The sequence below is a fragment of the Oryx dammah genome, unplaced genomic scaffold (genome assembly GCF_014754425.2).
Source record: "Oryx dammah isolate SB20612 unplaced genomic scaffold, SCBI_Odam_1.1 HiC_scaffold_18, whole genome shotgun sequence".
In the NCBI taxonomy this organism is placed as follows: Eukaryota; Metazoa; Chordata; class Mammalia; order Artiodactyla; family Bovidae; genus Oryx; species Oryx dammah.
The window spans coordinates 33281613-33298536 of NW_024070202.1; the positions used below are offsets into that span (position 1 = coordinate 33281613).

The 16924-nt window shown below is 37.2% G+C and overlaps 1 protein-coding gene across 2 annotated transcripts in view; it reads right to left on the reverse strand.

Annotated features, from left to right (window-relative positions):
• Positions 1 to 16924, reverse strand: part of RUNDC3B (RUN domain containing 3B) — a 171218-nt gene that overhangs the window by 46492 nt on the left and 107802 nt on the right. For both annotated transcript variants that reach the window (XM_040260686.1, XM_040260685.1), the window contains exons 7-8: positions 15364 to 15532; positions 7351 to 7508 (exon numbers count right to left, since the gene is read on the reverse strand). In XM_040260686.1, the coding sequence (XP_040116620.1) occupies positions 7351 to 7508; positions 15364 to 15532 (327 nt within the window). The remainder of the gene's footprint in view (positions 1 to 7350; positions 7509 to 15363; positions 15533 to 16924) is intronic.

The window sequence follows — 16924 nt, forward strand, 5'->3', positions numbered from 1 at the left end:
AGCAGAGGCGTGGGCTGGTGGTGGCCTGCTGCAGGGTTGGGGGCGGTGAGCGTAGCAGTACATGCATGGGATGTCTTGAAGTAGGCCGCCATTATTTTCATTACTCCACCATAGTTTGAAAGTGAAAGTGAAAGTGAAGTCGTGTCCAACTCTTGTAGCCTACCAGGTTTCTCTGTCCATGGGATTTTCCAGGCAAGAGTACTGGAGTGGGTTGCCTTTTCCTTCTCCAGGTTCCCAATCCAGGGATCGAACCCAGGTCTCCCGCATTGCAGGCAGACGCTTTACCCTCTGAGCCACCAGGGAAGCCCAAAAGTAAACAGCAGGGAGGGAACACAGCTCCAACCCATCAACAGAAAATTGCATTAAAGATTTACTGAGCATGGCCAGTAAATCAGAACAAGACCCAGTTTCCCCCTCAGTCAGTCTATCCCATCAGGAAGCTTCCATAAGCCTCTTACCCATCTCCATCAGAGGACAGACAGACTGAAAACCACAATCACAGAAAACTAACCAATTTGATCACATGGACCAGAGCCTTGTGTAAGTCAATGAAACTATGAGCCATGCCATGTGGGGCCACCCAAGATGGACGGGACATGTTGCAGAGTTCTGACAAAACGTGGTCCACTGGAGAAGGGAATGGCAAACCACTTCAGTATTCTTGCCTTGAGAACCCATGAACAGTATGAAAAGGCAAAAAGATACGACACTGAAAGATGAACTCCCCAGGTTGGTAGGTGCCCAATATGCTACTGGAGATCAGTGGAGAAATAACTCCAGGAAAAAATGAAGAGACAGAGCCAAAGCAAAAACAACACCCAGTTGTGGATGTGACTGGTGATGGAAGCAAAGTCCAGTGCTGTAAAGAGCAATACTGCATAGGAACCTGGAATGTTAGGTGCATGAATCAAGGCAAATTGGAACTGGTCAAACAGGAGATGAAAAGAATGAACATAGACATGTTAGGAATCAGTGAACTAAAATGGACTGGAATGGGTGAATTTAACTCAGATGACCATTATATCTACTACCATAGGCAAGAATCCCTTAGAAGAAATAGAGTAGCCATCACAGTCAACAAGAGAGTCCTAAATGCCCCAACCAGTAACGCTGAAGAAGCTGAATTTGAATGGTTCTATGAAGAAATTCCTGTAGAAATGGTTTTATCTAACAATCTGGTACCTGGCCTTTTTCTCTTCTGTATGCATTTTCCTGACTTTCCTTTTCTTATATGGATAATAGAGTATGTAATATCAGTTCAGTTGCTCAGTCATGTCCGACTCTTTGTGACCTCAAGAACCACAGCACGCCAGGCCTTCCTGTCCATCACCAACTCCTGGAGTCCACCCAAACCTATGTCCATTGAGCCAGTGATGCCATCCAACCATCTCATCCTCTGTCGTCCCCTCTTCCTTCTGCCCTCAGTCTTTCCCAGCATCAGGGTCCTTTCAAATGAGTCAGCTCTTTGCATCAGGTGGCCAAAGTATTGACATTTCAGGTTCAGCACCAGTCCTTCCAATGAACACCCAGGACCGATTTCCTTTAGGATGGACTGGATGGATCTCCCTGCAGTCCAAGGGACTCTCAAGAGTCTTCTCCAACACCACAGTTCAAAAGCATCAATTCTTTGGTGTTCAGCTTTCTTTATAGTGCAACTCTCACATCCACAGATGACCACTGGAAAAACCATAGCCTTGACTAGATGGACCTTAGTTGGCAAAGTAATGTCTCTGCTTTTCAATATGCTCTCTAGGTTGGTCATAACATTCCTTCCAAGGAGTAAGCGTCTTTAAATTTCATGGCTGCAATCACCATCTACAGTGATCTTGGAGCCCAAAAAATAAAGTCAGCCACTGTTTCCACTGTTTCCCCATCTACGTGCCATGAAGTGATGGGACCGGATGCCATGATCTTAGTTTTCTGAATGTTGACCTTTAAGCCAACTTTTTCACTCTCTTCTTTGACTTTCATCAAGAGTTTATTTAGTTCTTCTTCACTTTCTGCCATAAGGTTGGTGTTATCTGCATATCTGAGGTTACTGATATTTCTCCCAGCAATCCTGATTCCAGCTTGTGCTTCCTCCATCCCAGAGTTTCTCATGATGTACTCTTCATGTAAGTTAAATAAGCAGGGGGACAATATACAGGCTTGACGTACTCCTTTTCCTAGTTGGAACCAGTCTGTTGCTTCCTGACCTGCATACAGGTTTCTCAAGAGGTGGGTCAGGTGGTCTGGTATTCCCATCTCTTGAATAATTTTTCACAGTTTGTTGTGATCCACACAGTCAAAGGTTTTGGCATAGTCAATAAAGCAGAAGTAGATGTTTTTCTGGAACTCTTTTGCTTTTTCCATGATCCAGTGGATGTTGGCAATTTGATCTCTGGTTCCTCTGCCTTTTCTAAAACCAGCTTGAACATCTGGAAGTTCAAGGTTCATGTATTGCTGAAGCCTGGCTTGGAGAATTTTGAGCGTTACCTTACTAGTGTGTGAGATGAGTGCAACCGTGCGGTAGTTTGAGCATTCTTTGGCATTGCCTTGCTTCGGGACTGGAATGAAAACTGATCTTTTCAGTCCTGTGGCCACTGCTGAGTTTTCCAAATTTGCTGGCATATTGAGTGCGGCACTTTCACAGCATCATCTTTCAGGATTTGAAATAGCTCAACTGGAATTCCATCACCCCCACTAGTTTCGTTCGTATTGATGTTCCCTAAGGCCCATTTGACTTCACATTCCAGGATGTCTGGCTCTAGGTGAGTGATCACACCATCATATTATCTGGGTCGTGAAGATCTTTTTTGATCTTCTGTGTGTAATATATGTCAGCCTAATTGTAATTTGATTTTAATAGCTGTTACCTGCCAAAAATATATATGACCAGGAACTGCCATGATTTTCCCATTTTTAACTGGGCTATGATGATATCATTGCACTCTGTTAGAATCCACACCAGTCATCCTAAAAGCTGTGAGCCAGGGTGACACAGCATCAGTGACTTCTGGTTTTCAGGCCAACAGATCACACGATTACTACTCACCATGAACTACACCAAACTGGCTGTTGAACCAGAACAGTGGCCTAGTTTTAGCAATGCATGATTCTTCACTCTGCTAGTCAAGACTCTTCACTAGCTTCTCTAGGGAGTCCTCTAAAACATTTTACTATTCCTATTTTTCAAATCATGAATAGAAAAATTTCATCAACTAGAAACAAATCATTATACATTTTATCGATAATAATCATGACAAGGTGTTTAGCTCTTGTATCCTGTTCTGAGACTGTTCTCAAAGTCTGCAATGAGTGTTTCACAAAGAATCACTTGTACAGCAGACAGAACATCTCTCTGAATGCCTATCACAGATCTATAATATTATCATAAATATTCATCCAACTACCATTGAGCCTGCCTGCCAACGCAGGAGACTTTTGAGACGCAGGTTCAATCCCTGGGTAGAGAAGAACCCCTGGAGAAGGGCACGGCAACCCACTCCAGTATTTCTGCCTACAGAATCCCCTTGAACAGAGCAGTCTAATAGGCTACAGCCCACAGGGTCGCAAAGAGTCGGACAAGACTGAAGTGACTTAGTATAGCATAGCACACCATTTAGAAACTCGATCTCAAAAGTGAGTTCCTTGATACTCAGGGATAATACAATCAAGTCCAGACTCACTGTCTGACCTGTACCATTTAGGCATGTTAAGGTAAAACATTTTAAACTCAATATTCATCTGAGTGAATCTATTAAGGAGATCTTAAGGTTTCTACAAGCCAAAACAGACTAATAATCTTGATTACCTTCTTTGTCCTAACAGTATTAAACATGATATGACTTAATACTTATAATAACCCACAACACAAATATTATCTCCACGTTACAAATAAGGCAACGGAGGCTCCAAGAAAATAATTCAACTGAGATTGAGCTCATAATAGGCAAGGACAGAGCCAGTATCTGAGCGCAGTCCTGATCTGCGATGAAGCTGTGGAATGCTCCTCTATGATATCATGTACTGCCCAAACTACACAATGTTCAGATTTCACAAGTATTTAAAGACATTATTAAAGCATATTTTAACAGTAATTTAAAAACACATCTAACCTTTGAGAAATATATAAAAAGTTAAGTGGCAAATTATCTTAATCACCCAGGAAAAGATAATTAACATAATGTAGAAGCAAATATTTCATACTTCATATTCCATTTAATGCTCCTCTTCTAACCTTTGTCTTTATATGTTGTATCTTTGACTGCAAACCTTCCTGTTGGAAAAAAATCTCAGTGACATACGCAGGAAAAAATGTCCACTCTCTCCCTACAGTTTCAAGAATGCCAGAGATTATCTGTACCTTAAATGTGACACCTGTGGTGGATTCATGTCAATCTATGCCAAAACCAATACAGAATTGTAAAGTAAAAATTAAAAATAAATAAATAAATTAAAAAAAAAAAAAAAGCTAAAAAAAAAAAAAATAAATGTGACTCTGATAGCACAGCAAATCGTAAACATTCTAGAAGACACCTTACTCTTCTACTAAGTGTTCTGTAATGCTTTCTGTATAAAGGGATCTTGTAAGGCACCAATTTACAACAAATCCAGAGACTGCAACCATGTTATGTGAAAATAAATCTCTAATCTCTAAATTTAATAACCTAATTCTCATCAGTGACTTTAACTTTTTATTTTTTGCTCTAGTAACTTAAAGAGATCAACTAGATTAATCTAGTAATTTAAAGAGATTAAAACTTTAATTGATTAGTAACAATCAATTAGTAATTTATTAGTATTGAGATTAGTAACTTAAAGAGATTAAAAACAATTGTAAGGTTTCTTTGCAAAACCAGAAAGATTGACACTTCTATCAGAGCAATAAGATAAAACCTAACTCACAAATTCTTTTTTAAACTAAAAAGTTTGAGACTTTCCTTTAAATTATCAGAAGTAAAATAAATGTGATGCATTCAAATTTAATTCTTCAAATGGAAATATAAATAAAAACCGACTACATAATTATTTTTAGGTTAAAAGCATTTAGACAAACTACCAGGATTATTTGCAAAAGAAAAATGACTTTCTTAATCTTTTAATTGTAAAGAAATAACCAGAAATCTCTATTGTTTGCTCCATAATATTTTTCCCTCTGCTTATAGTAGTGAGGGACACTACAGGATTAGTGGTATTAATGTGCTCCTCAGTGAGAGAGACATCATAGGACACATTCTCTTTACAATATTTTTTTTTAAATCTTAAGAAACAATAAGTGAATGTAATTCTTATCAAGACACAAATTCCTAGAAAGACTAAATTTTTATGTTTCTTAATAAAACTTTTTTACTTAAAAAAAATCATTTAATTTTCTTAGTCACAAAGTATCTCCATGCAAATTATGTGTTAGTTACAGAAGGAACCGCAGTAACTATACAGAAGAGAAAAACATCTTAACCAAATGATTAAAATTAACATCACTAATAAAAGGCCAACAGACTTCATGGACCTCTGGGTGTGACACCCCAAGAACATACTGCTTGCTTACTATTCCAGCCCCAAATGGATAAGCTCATTCTAATTACAAGAAAAAGTAAACAAACTCAAACTGAGAGACAGTCTATAAAATTTCTAGCTTGTGTTTTCAGAAATACCAGTCTGAATTGAGATAACCACTGAAACGCTAACGTCAAAAGTAACTGAAGATACTGAGAGTCAGTGCAGAATGTGATCCTGGATTAGATTCTGTACCAAAAAAACGAAAGCAATATGAAACATTACTTGGACAACTTATGAAAGTGAAATATGAGATACAGGTAAAATGGAACTATTCTACTGATGTAAATTTCTTAAAATGAGAGCTGAACTGTGAGTGTTTAGGATAATGATATTGTTCTTAGGAAAAACACACTGAAGTACTATGTGGTATGCAACCTTTCAGGTAGTTCAAAAAATAACATGTCCATATATACAAGGAGGAAAGAATTATGACATGTGGAAAATGCTGAAAATTGATGAATCTAGGAAATAGCATATAGAAATTATTTTTTACTATCTCTGCAACCTTTCTGAAAGTTTGAAATTATTTCCACTGCTGGGCATACACACTGAGGAAACCAGAACTGAAAGAGAGAAGTGTACCCCAATGTTCATCACAGCACTGTTTACAATAGCCAGGACATGGAAGCAACCTAGATGTCCATCACCAGATGAATGGATAAGAAAATTGTGGTACATATACACAATGGAATATTACTCAGCCATTAAAAAGAATGCATTTGAATCAGTACTAATGAGGGGGATGAAACTGGAGCCTATTATAGGGATTGAAGTAAGTCAGAAAAAAAACACCAATACAGTATACTAACACATATATATGGAATTTAGAAAGATGGTAACAACGACCCTATATATGAGACAGCAAAAGAGACACGGATATAAAGAATAGACTTTTGGTCTCTGTGGGAGAGGGCGAGGGTGAGATGATTTAAGAGAACAGAATTGAAACATGTATATTACCATATGTGAACTAGATGACCAGTCCAAGTTCGATGCATGAAACAGGGCCCTCAAAGCTGGTGCACTGGGACCACCCAGAGGGATGGGATGGGGAGGGAGGTGGGTGGGGGGTTTGGGATGGGGGACACAGGTACACTCGTGGCTGATTCATGTCAATGTATGGCACACCACAGTATTGTAATTAGCCTCCAATTAAAATTAATTAATTTTTAAAAAAGAAAATTTAAAACCATCCTTAACATTAAGTAAATATTAACATGAGGAGGTTTTCACTATAAACAACTAATTGATAAAATTGTTTGACAAAATGGTATGGCTGGTAAAAGTGCTTTAAACTAGTACTTTAAACACTACTATAAGGAGCTATGCCAGATTGTAGATCAATACACAGTGTTCAACAACAAAAAACTCTTGCCATGAAAAAAATGTCAGCTCTACTAAATTGTACTCAGTGACATTCTGGCACAACCTGGTAACAAAAAGTTTATCTAGTGGCACTGTACATTCAATAGTACAGTGTACTTTGAATGGATGATCTTATACGCCATCTTTTTGCAATCACTAAAACCTTAAAATTATGCATATGCATTTGGAATAACACACACCACATTATCACAGTTAACTCTAGGTAACACAACCGAAGGTGCTTTTATCTTCCCATATTTTGGAATGTTTCTACAGTGAACATGGATTAGTTTTACAAGAAAAAAGGAAACTTTTTAAAAAGACTAAGTGAAAAAGAACTAAATAGCAGGCAATCAGATTTCTTGGAACTTGAATCCTACACCAAACATGACATTTTTCTTAACTTTACATACTGCCATAATTTTTCCAAAAGGACTCACTTACAGCTGATCTTGAAGCTCCACAATTATATATTCTAATTGTTCCTTCTCCAGTTTATGAGCCAGGTCAGAATCTTCAATCCTCTGTAGTAGTATTTTATTCTGAGCGACAGATTCGGACAGCTGGTTCTCTCGAAGTTGTAAGAGTTCTTCAAGATAACCCTGGAAATAACAAGTGCAAAATTCTAATATGTATCTTGAAGATAAATGCTGAGTAGATTAAATGTTATTCTTAGCTATGTTGTAATGAAATTATTTCAAAGTATCACTGAAGAAATGGTAAATAAAACCATTTTAACTGAATTAAAAATTTAACATATGTTCTCCATTATTTAAAGTTCTCTAAAGTTCAGTGAGATGGCTGGATGAGATGAGATGGCTGGATGGCATCACTGACTCGATGGACATGAGTTTGGACTCTGGGAGTTGGTGATGGACAGGGAGGCCTGGCGTGCTGCAATTCATGGGATCGCAAAGAGTCGGACATGACTGAGCAACTGAACTGAACTGAAAGTTCAATAAAGTATGTTTATAATTTAACATACACCTGAATTAAAATATTATAATTTCTAAGCTCTGCGACAGTGATAAACACTCTAAATGGCTTCAGGCTTCAAAGCAGACTTAATTATAGAATGATTAATTAAAAATCTGCCTCTCAGTGATTACTTTTCAAAAACAGTTAGTAACATTTTAGCATTAGCATATTACAGGAAAGCAGTATAATGTCTAGGTTAGGCCTACAGCGTAAGGGACTGTCTCATGTCATACTCCAGTTCTACTACTTATAAACTAAGTGTCCTTGGGTAAATTATTTAATCTCTCTGGGTCTTTGTTTCATCATCTAAAAATGTGGGAACAAAAAGGGTATCTAGCTGGGAAGATTAAATGAAAGGTAAAGTGTTTAGAATACTATTAATACCTGGTACCCTGTATGCAATGTACAATCCGTGGCTATAATTATTAGCAGACACCTAAAGACAGATTCTCTCTTATCTTTTAACTCATTTATTGGTTCTTTGTCCTTCTGCCCTACTTTCTAGGAGTGTTTATTTACTTTATTCTCCAAACTCTTATACTAAATTTCTGAACTTAGGAAATCTGATCTTTAATTTCCAACGTTTTCACGTCTTCTGCTGTCCCCTTCTCATGGCATTCTATAATTTTTAGACACAATCTGCTTTCTTCTTAGGATATTCATTAGACTCTTTTTTTTTCTTTAAGTATTTTTCTATTCTATTTCTTATCCTTTTCACTTGCTTAACATTAGAAAACTACTTTAGCTATTCTGGCTTCCTAATACATATTAATAGCAACTAGTACTGTTCCTGTCACTTTCTTTTTCAGATTTTTTTCCTGTCAATTCTCAAATATTGGTTTTCTCCATAATAAAATCCCCAAAATTAAAAATAATTTTAATTTTTACAAATGAAACTGTTATATGTGTACACAGCTTAGTTTAAGCTATGCATGATTGTTTGTAAACATCAGTAATTAAACAGCACAAACTCCCAGCACCTGGATTCACTGCCAGTACTTTCAGAGTCACATGCTGTCTCTCTGACCCCATCCCCTGTTCTCTGCAGAGACGACAACATCCTGAGATTTGTGTTTATCACCCCCTTGCTTTTCCTCCAGCATCACCACAAATGTGTGTCTTCTTAAACAATATACTGTTTAGTCTGGCTGAGTTTTATCCATAGTCTTTTGCAACCTGCTGTTTCATCTAGTGATGAGTCTCACCACAGTTGCTGCCTTTACTCCCAACAGTGCATAGTATTCTGTGGTATGAATACTGCCGCTTGTTTACTCACTCTCCTATCAATGGCCATTTAGATTATTTTCCATATTTCTTAATATAAACATTACTGTGAGCAGTCAGTTATATGATACCTGGTACAGACATCTGAGAGTTTCTGGGAGACATGACTAGGAGTAGAGTTGCTGGGTCACAGGCCTTAGATATCTGCACACTTACTAGATAATGCTGAACTGTTCATACCACAGGTTTTAACACTAATCATATCCCATTTGACTTCATGTGACTTTATATTAGTATCAAAGTTATACTGAATTCATAAAATCAGCTGGAAACTACTCCTTCTTTTCCTCTTCTCAAGAGCAGCCAGTAGAGAACGGGAATTACTGCCTCCTGAACGTTTGGTAGCATGTACCTCAGAAACCAAACAGGTCTGGTGATTTGAGAGGAAGGAGGGAACAGATTTTAAACTACTTGTTTAATTTCTTCAATGATTATAGTTCTGCAAGTTTTGAGAAGTAGTATTTATAAAAACTCTTCATCTAAATTTTCTAAGGTACTGACATAAAATTGATAAAATTATTAATAATTATGGGAGGGGTCTCCCTGGCATTTATAGTTTTACTATCTATTCTCTTTTATTTTTATTTTTTGAGTTACTATGTTCTTTATTTTTATTTATTTATTTTTTTAATTTTACTTTACAATCTATTCTCTTTTAATTCTTAAAATCGTCTATCTATGCCTCAACTCTGAAACTTAATTATGGTTGATTCTATTTAATTGGTTTGTACAGATAATCAGCTTTTGGTTTAACTGATTATGTACCTCTGTTTATTTCATTAATATCTGCTATTATTTTTATTATTTTGAACTGGTTTGTTGTTTTTGTTTACTTCTTGGATGCTTAGCTCTTTAATTTTCATTTTTTTCTAGGATAAGTAATTCTCCAAGTACTGTGCAAGTTGCAACTTGGTACTATCAGTGTCCATTATTTTCATTCCTGTTCATTTCTAAGTATTTTCTCATTTCTTTTTGATCCATAATTTAGAAGACTTTATTTTTTTTAAATCTCCATTGCTGTACTTTAGGTGGTAGTAACCTTTTTCTATTGAATCTAATTTTATTGTATTGTGGTCACTATTGAATCATTTTTTGTATTTGCTTTCTGACCTAGTATAGCCCATAAAAAATGGAATAGTTGTCCCATGTATGCTTTAAAAGAATGTGCATTCTAATTGTTAGCATTTACCGTATTTTTTAAAAATGTTTTATTTATTTTGGGCTGGGCTGAGTCTTCACTGCTGCGTGGGCTTTCCTCTAGGTGCCGAATGTGGGGGTACTCTCCAGCTATGGTGCATGGCTTCTCTTGTGGTGGAGCACGGGCTTTAGAGTGCACGGGATTCAGTAGTTACCCCCCAGGATTTAGAGCACAGACTTAAGAGCTGAGGTACATGGACTCAGTTGCTCTGAGGCATGTGGGATATTCCTGGATCAGGGATCGAATCCAGATCTTCTGCACTGGCAGTCCACTAATAAAAATTGTAAGCAATGCATGATTGACTGGCAGGTGGATTCTTTACCACTGAGCCACCAGAGAAGTCCTGACCATAATTTACTTCAAGCATACTAGTTGCGTTGCTCAAGTTCATTACATCCTTACCAATTTTTTGTCTGTTTTATCTGTAATTACTGGGATGTTAAAATTTTCTACTATTATTATTGATTTATTCATTTCTCCTAGATATTCTATTAATTTCTATTTCATAGTTTTCATGGCTGAATTTTTAAATGCATGTAAGTTTAGTACTGTTATAGATTGCTGGTGAATTCTTCTCTTTTAAAAAGGCAATACCTTTCTTTAGTCTTAATAATACTTTTTGCTTTGATGTCTAGTGTGAATTTTACCAATATAGAATTATTTTGGTTAATATTTGCCTACTCTATTTTACCCTCCTAGTTTCAACGTTTTTTGAGTCACTATTATGCATGTCTATTACAGACAGACAGCATGTCACTAAAACTTATGACTTAAAAAATAAATTTAAGGCAAAAACCACTACAATATTGTAAACTAATTAGCCTCCAATTAAAATAAATAAATTTAATTTAAAAAATAAAAACAAAAAAATAAATATAAGAGTTTGTCCTCTTTTTAATTAATTTTTTAAACTATTATTTTTTTGGCTTCTCCATTTTAGTTTGTGGGATCTCAGTTGCCTGACCAGTGGTTGAACCAGGGCCTTGGGCAGTGAGAGCACAGAGGCTTAACCACTGGACCACCAGGCATTCTCAAGAGTTTGTCTTAATTGTCAAGCTTATACCTTTCCGTTTTATGGCAATGCTGACTCTTGGTTGTATTGAGATTTCAGTTATTTTGTGTGTTTTTTTTTTTAAATACTATCTTCATTTTTTATTTGCTCTTTTCTATTGTAATATTCACATTTTCTTTCTTTCTTATCTTTCTTATTATCAGTTTAAAAGCTAAATATTCTATTTCTATAACTGCAATTTTGGAAACAGGTATATACCTTAAAAAGGGTGTCTACATTCCTTTTACACTACACTACTTATAATACATAGGTCCTAAGAGGCTTTAACTTCAATCACTCTTTCTCAGCCTTTCTGATACTATTAAATAGTGTTTAGTTCCATTTTACTTTCCAGGGAGGGCTGAAGCCAGATCTAAATGTTGAGCTGCCGATATTTTGTAATTTAGTCATTAAAACACTGCTATTATTAACAATTAAATTATATAAACTTAGTTAAGTAAATTATATTGAAAAACAAGGATCAAGTAAACTGTATTAAAAAACAACTACTCAAAATAACTACTACTTAAAATAACTACTACTCAAATAGTAGTAGTTGAGTAGAAATTAACTACTCAAAATCCATCACTTCCCAAGTATTTTACAATAGTACACTATCACTATTTGTGCTCTTCAAGTCACAGTCACTGTATTTCTCTGGGAGAAAAACTATATAATTGTGTGCTACTGTGCATCTCTCCCTTATCTTGCATTCAATAACATCGAACAGGTAGTTTTAAGTTGACCATGATGGGAGTATTTATCCCAGAGAAATCAGCAAATGAAAGCAAATCAGAGCTCATCGACTTTTCCCTGCAAAACCAGTTCTTAAGCATATTCCAGAACACCACTGCCACCCCACACTGGCATTAATACTGCTGCTGCTATCTCATGTAGTCAAGGTTTACCAATTTCTGTGCTTACTCTGCCACTGTGCATCTCATTCCTGTCTTCGAGGTTCAGTTTCCAACTTGAATGAGAGTGGGCCTAGATTTGCTGTGCCCTGTTGGTATTAAAACACAGGTACCTAGGTTAAGGGTATGGCCCCTCACCACCACCACTAAAGTTTGCAATGTCTTTAACTCAATTCACCCCCACTTGTTTTTAGGCCCTTCCTTCTTTATACAGTCCTTCAGTTCAGTTCAGTCGCTCAGTTGTGTCCAAGTCTTTGTGACCCCATGGACTGCAGCACACCAGGCTTCCCTGTCCAGAACCAATTCCTGGAGCTTATTCAAACTCATGTCCATTGAGCCTGTGATGCCATCCAACCATCCTGTCCTCTGACATCCCCTTCTCCTCCTGCCTTCAATCTTTCCCAGTATCAGGGTCTTTTCAAATAAGTCAATTCTTTCCATCAGGTGCCCAAAGTATTGGAGCTTCACCTTCAGCATCAGTCCTTCCAGTGAATATTCAGGACTGATTTCCTTTAGGAGGGACTGGTTGGATCTCCTTGCAGTCCAAGGGACTCTCAAGAGTCTTCTCCAATGCCACAGTTCAAAAGCATCAATTCTTTGGCACAAAGCTTTCTTCATAGTCCAGCTCTCACATCCATACATGACTACTGGAAAAATCATAGCTTTGACTAGACAGATCTTTGTTGGCAAAGTAATGTCTCTGCTTTTTAATATGCTATCTAGGTTGGTCATAACTTTCCTTCCAAGGAGTAAGCGTCTTTTAACTTCATGGCTGCAGTCACCATCTGCAGTGATTCTGGAGCCCCCCAAAAATAATGCCCCACTGTCTGCATTGTTTCCCCATCTATTTCCCATGAAGTCATGGAACCAGATGCCACAATCTTAGTTTTCTGAATGTTGAGCTTTAAGTCAACTTTTTCACTCTCCTCTTTCACTTTCATCAAGAGGCTCTTTAGTTCTTCTTCACGTTCTGCCATAAGGGTGGTGTCATATGCATATCTGAGGTTATTGATATTTCTCCCAGCAATCTTGATTCCAGCTTGGGCTTCTTCCAGCCCAGTGTTTCTCATGATGTACTCTTCATATAAGTTAAATAAGCAGGGTGACAATATACAGCCTTGAGGTACTCCTTTCTCAGTGTGGAACCAGTCTGTTGTTCCATGTCCAGTTCTAACTGTTGCTTCTTGACCTGCATAAAGATTTCTCAAGAGGCAGGGCAGGTGGTCTGGTATTTCCATCCCTTTCAGAATTTTCCAAAGTTGGTTGTGATCCACACAGTCAAATGCTTTGGCATAGTCAATAAAGCAGAAGCAGATGCTTTTCTGGAACTCTCTTGCTTTTTTGATGGTCCAACCAATGTTGGCAATTTGATTTCTGGTTCCTCTGCCTTTTCTAAATCCAGCTTGAACATCTGCAAGTTCACAGTTCACATACTGTTGAAGCCTGGCTTGGAGAATTTTGAGCATTACTTTGCTAGTGTATGAAATGAGTATAATTGTGCTGTAGTTTGAGCATTTTTTGGCATTGCCTTTCTTTAGGACCGGAATGAAAACTGACCTTTTCCAGTCCTGTGGCCACTGCTGAGTTTTCCACATTTGCTGGCATATTGAGTGCAGCACTTTCACAGCATCATCTTTTAGGATTTGAAACAGCTTAACTGGAATTCCATCACCTCCATGAGCTTTGTTTGTAGTGATGTTTCCTAAGACCCACTTGACTTCACATTCCAGGATGTCTGGCTCTAGGTGAATGATCACACCATTGCGGTTATCTGGGTCATGAAGACCTTTTTTGTATAGTTCTTCTGTGTATTCTTGCCACCTCTTCTTAATATTTTCTGCTTCTGTTAGGTCCATGCCATTTCTGTCCTCTATCGAGCCCATCTTTGCATGAAATGTTCCCTTGGTATCTCTAATTTTCTTGAAGAGATCTCTAGTCTTTCCCATTCTGTTGTTTTCCTCTATTTCTTTGCACTGATCACTGAGGAAGGCTTTCTTATCTCTCCTTGCTATTCTTTGGAACTCTGCATTCAAATGGGTATATCTTTCCTCTTCTCCTTTGCCTTTTACGTCTTTTCTTTTCTCAGCTATTTGTAAGGCCTCCTTGGACAACCATTTTGCTGTTTTGCATTTCTTTTTTGGGGGGCGGGTGGTCTTGATCACTGCCTCCTGTACAATGTCTTTAGTGAGCTCTTATTCTTTGAGAGAGAAGTTCTGTATGAAACTTTTTCAAAATTTTATTCTACTTGGCATTTTCAGATTTTTACAGTGTAAAGGCTTTTAGTTATCTTAGTCTGACTTCTTGCTGGTATCTGGTACCGGAATTCTTTCACTAGGTATTAAAGCTTTCTTTGTATACCTTAACTAGTAGTTGTTTGTCTACAGGAAATCTCTTCATATTTGTAAATTTCCTTTGTAACCATTTTCCTCAGTGTATTTTTTATTGTTCTAATATTTCTATTGATAATTCCACTAGGCTTTTCCTAAGTAGCTCATCTATGAATAACAGTAATTTGAAAGGAAGGGAAGAAAGGAAAATAAACAATACATGAAAATTAAGAGTATGTTATAACTCAAGATGCTAGTTTGTATCCCAGTCTGCTATGTACTCCCCTTTGCCTACTATAGTGCTTAACACACAAAAGCTTCTAAAATACCTGATTTTAAAAAAAGGAGAGAGAAACACATATATGGAATTTCTTAAGCAATCACTATTACTACATTTTCATAAACCAAAGAATCTTTTATAAAATTAATCCTAGAAATTAATACTTCAAACATATAAATGAAACAGCATATAGGAGGGTAAATGGGTCAGTGTTATATTAAAATGTAAAATTAGAAGAAGTTTAGCAAACAAAAGCCTCTCCTAAAATTGGGCCTGATTTTTAATTAAGAGGAGGACAATCCAAGAACAGAAAGGAAGTAGCAGTAGGTAAATACTTCTGTTTAGCTAAAAGATCTTTTGGTAGTGACAGTCTAAAGGCAGTAACTAGAGGCGAAATGAAATGACTTCTGATGACTGAGACACACCTTCTGTTCCAGGGTGAGCTGATACTTCTGTTTGACTCTCTTACACTTGTTGAACCAACTGTTCTCATCCATGATGACTGGAGGCCCAGCCTTCTCTGGAGTGCTGCTCTCGCTGTCACTGCTTCCCAGAGTCCTCAGCTCTTCCTCGTCGCTGCTGATACTATCAGAACTGAGAAGATCAACATTTTATAAAGAAATAAATTTCACAGTATGTTCCACGTTGGTTTTTTAGAAATACTTCAGCATTTGCAAGTTGCTGGTAAATAAGCTTCAAAATGTTCAGCACCAACTATACAATAATAATGATATTATCATCAGGCCTACAGATGCTATAGAAGTTCAAGTGAGGTTTACAGATCTAAGGCATTAAAACAGGAAAACTATGAGAATGTCCCAAAGAGAGGGGGAAAAAACTTCTAAAGAAGAGAGCCAGAAACTCCACATTGCTGAGAAGAGTTTTCTCACTGGGTTGTTTTCACTGACTGTTCAATCTCCATTGTAAGGCAGATAGCACATCACCAGTGTGCTGCCAGTGGGGGTATAATATCAGCGCACTGCTCATGATCAGCTTGGCTTTGACTAAAAACAAGAGGTTCAGAAAACCAGTTATACCTAAACACTTTCTACTGGGGGGAAGAAGGAGAGACACGGGTGAAGCAGAGAAAAAATCCATTACAATCCATATGTAAAATTCCTTATGATATCAGTATGGTAGAAAACATAGAACAAGGTGGGGAAAAAGTAGGACAGAACCTAAATAATGGAGAAAAAAGCGTGCTAAGAGGACTGTCTAGTTTTGAAGGAAAATACACTTTAAAAGGAACAGGGAAAATAAATTTTAAAGTATCAGCAATAATAGTAACATTCAAGAAACAGCAAAAAAAAAAAAAATAGTCTCTATAACCCTCAAGGTATACAAAAAATTCTAATCTATCAAACAGAGGAACAAAATAAGAAAATACAGTAAGTTGAAAACAAAAAATAAGATGGTAGAATAAGCACTAATACAAAAGAAATTACAAAAATCTTAAATAGGTTAAACTCAACAGCCAATTCAGATGTTCTGGTTAGATTAAGGCAAGTAAGTACCAACAGTAAGCTATCTATAAAATACACATGAATACAGAAAAATGAGAAATGCTGGGGTGGAAGAAGCACAAGCTGGAATCAAGATTGCCGGGAGAAATATCAATAACCTCAGATATGCAGATGACACCAGCCTTATGGCAGAAAGTGAAGAGGAACTAAAAAGCCTCTTGATGAAAGTAAAAGAGGAGAGTGAAAAAGTTGGCTTAAAGCTCAACATTCAGAAAACGAAGACCATGGCATCTGGTCCCATCACTTCATGGGAAATAGACGGGGAAACAGTGGAAACAGTGTCAGACTTTATCTTTGGGGGCTCCAAAATCACTGCAGATGGAGATTAGACAAGACTATTTGCTCAGTCGTGTCCGACTCTTTGCGACCCCATGGACTGTAGCCCACCAGGCTCCTCTGTTGATAGGATTCTCCAGGCAAGAATACTGGAGTGGGTTGCCATTTCCTTCTCCAGGGGATCTTC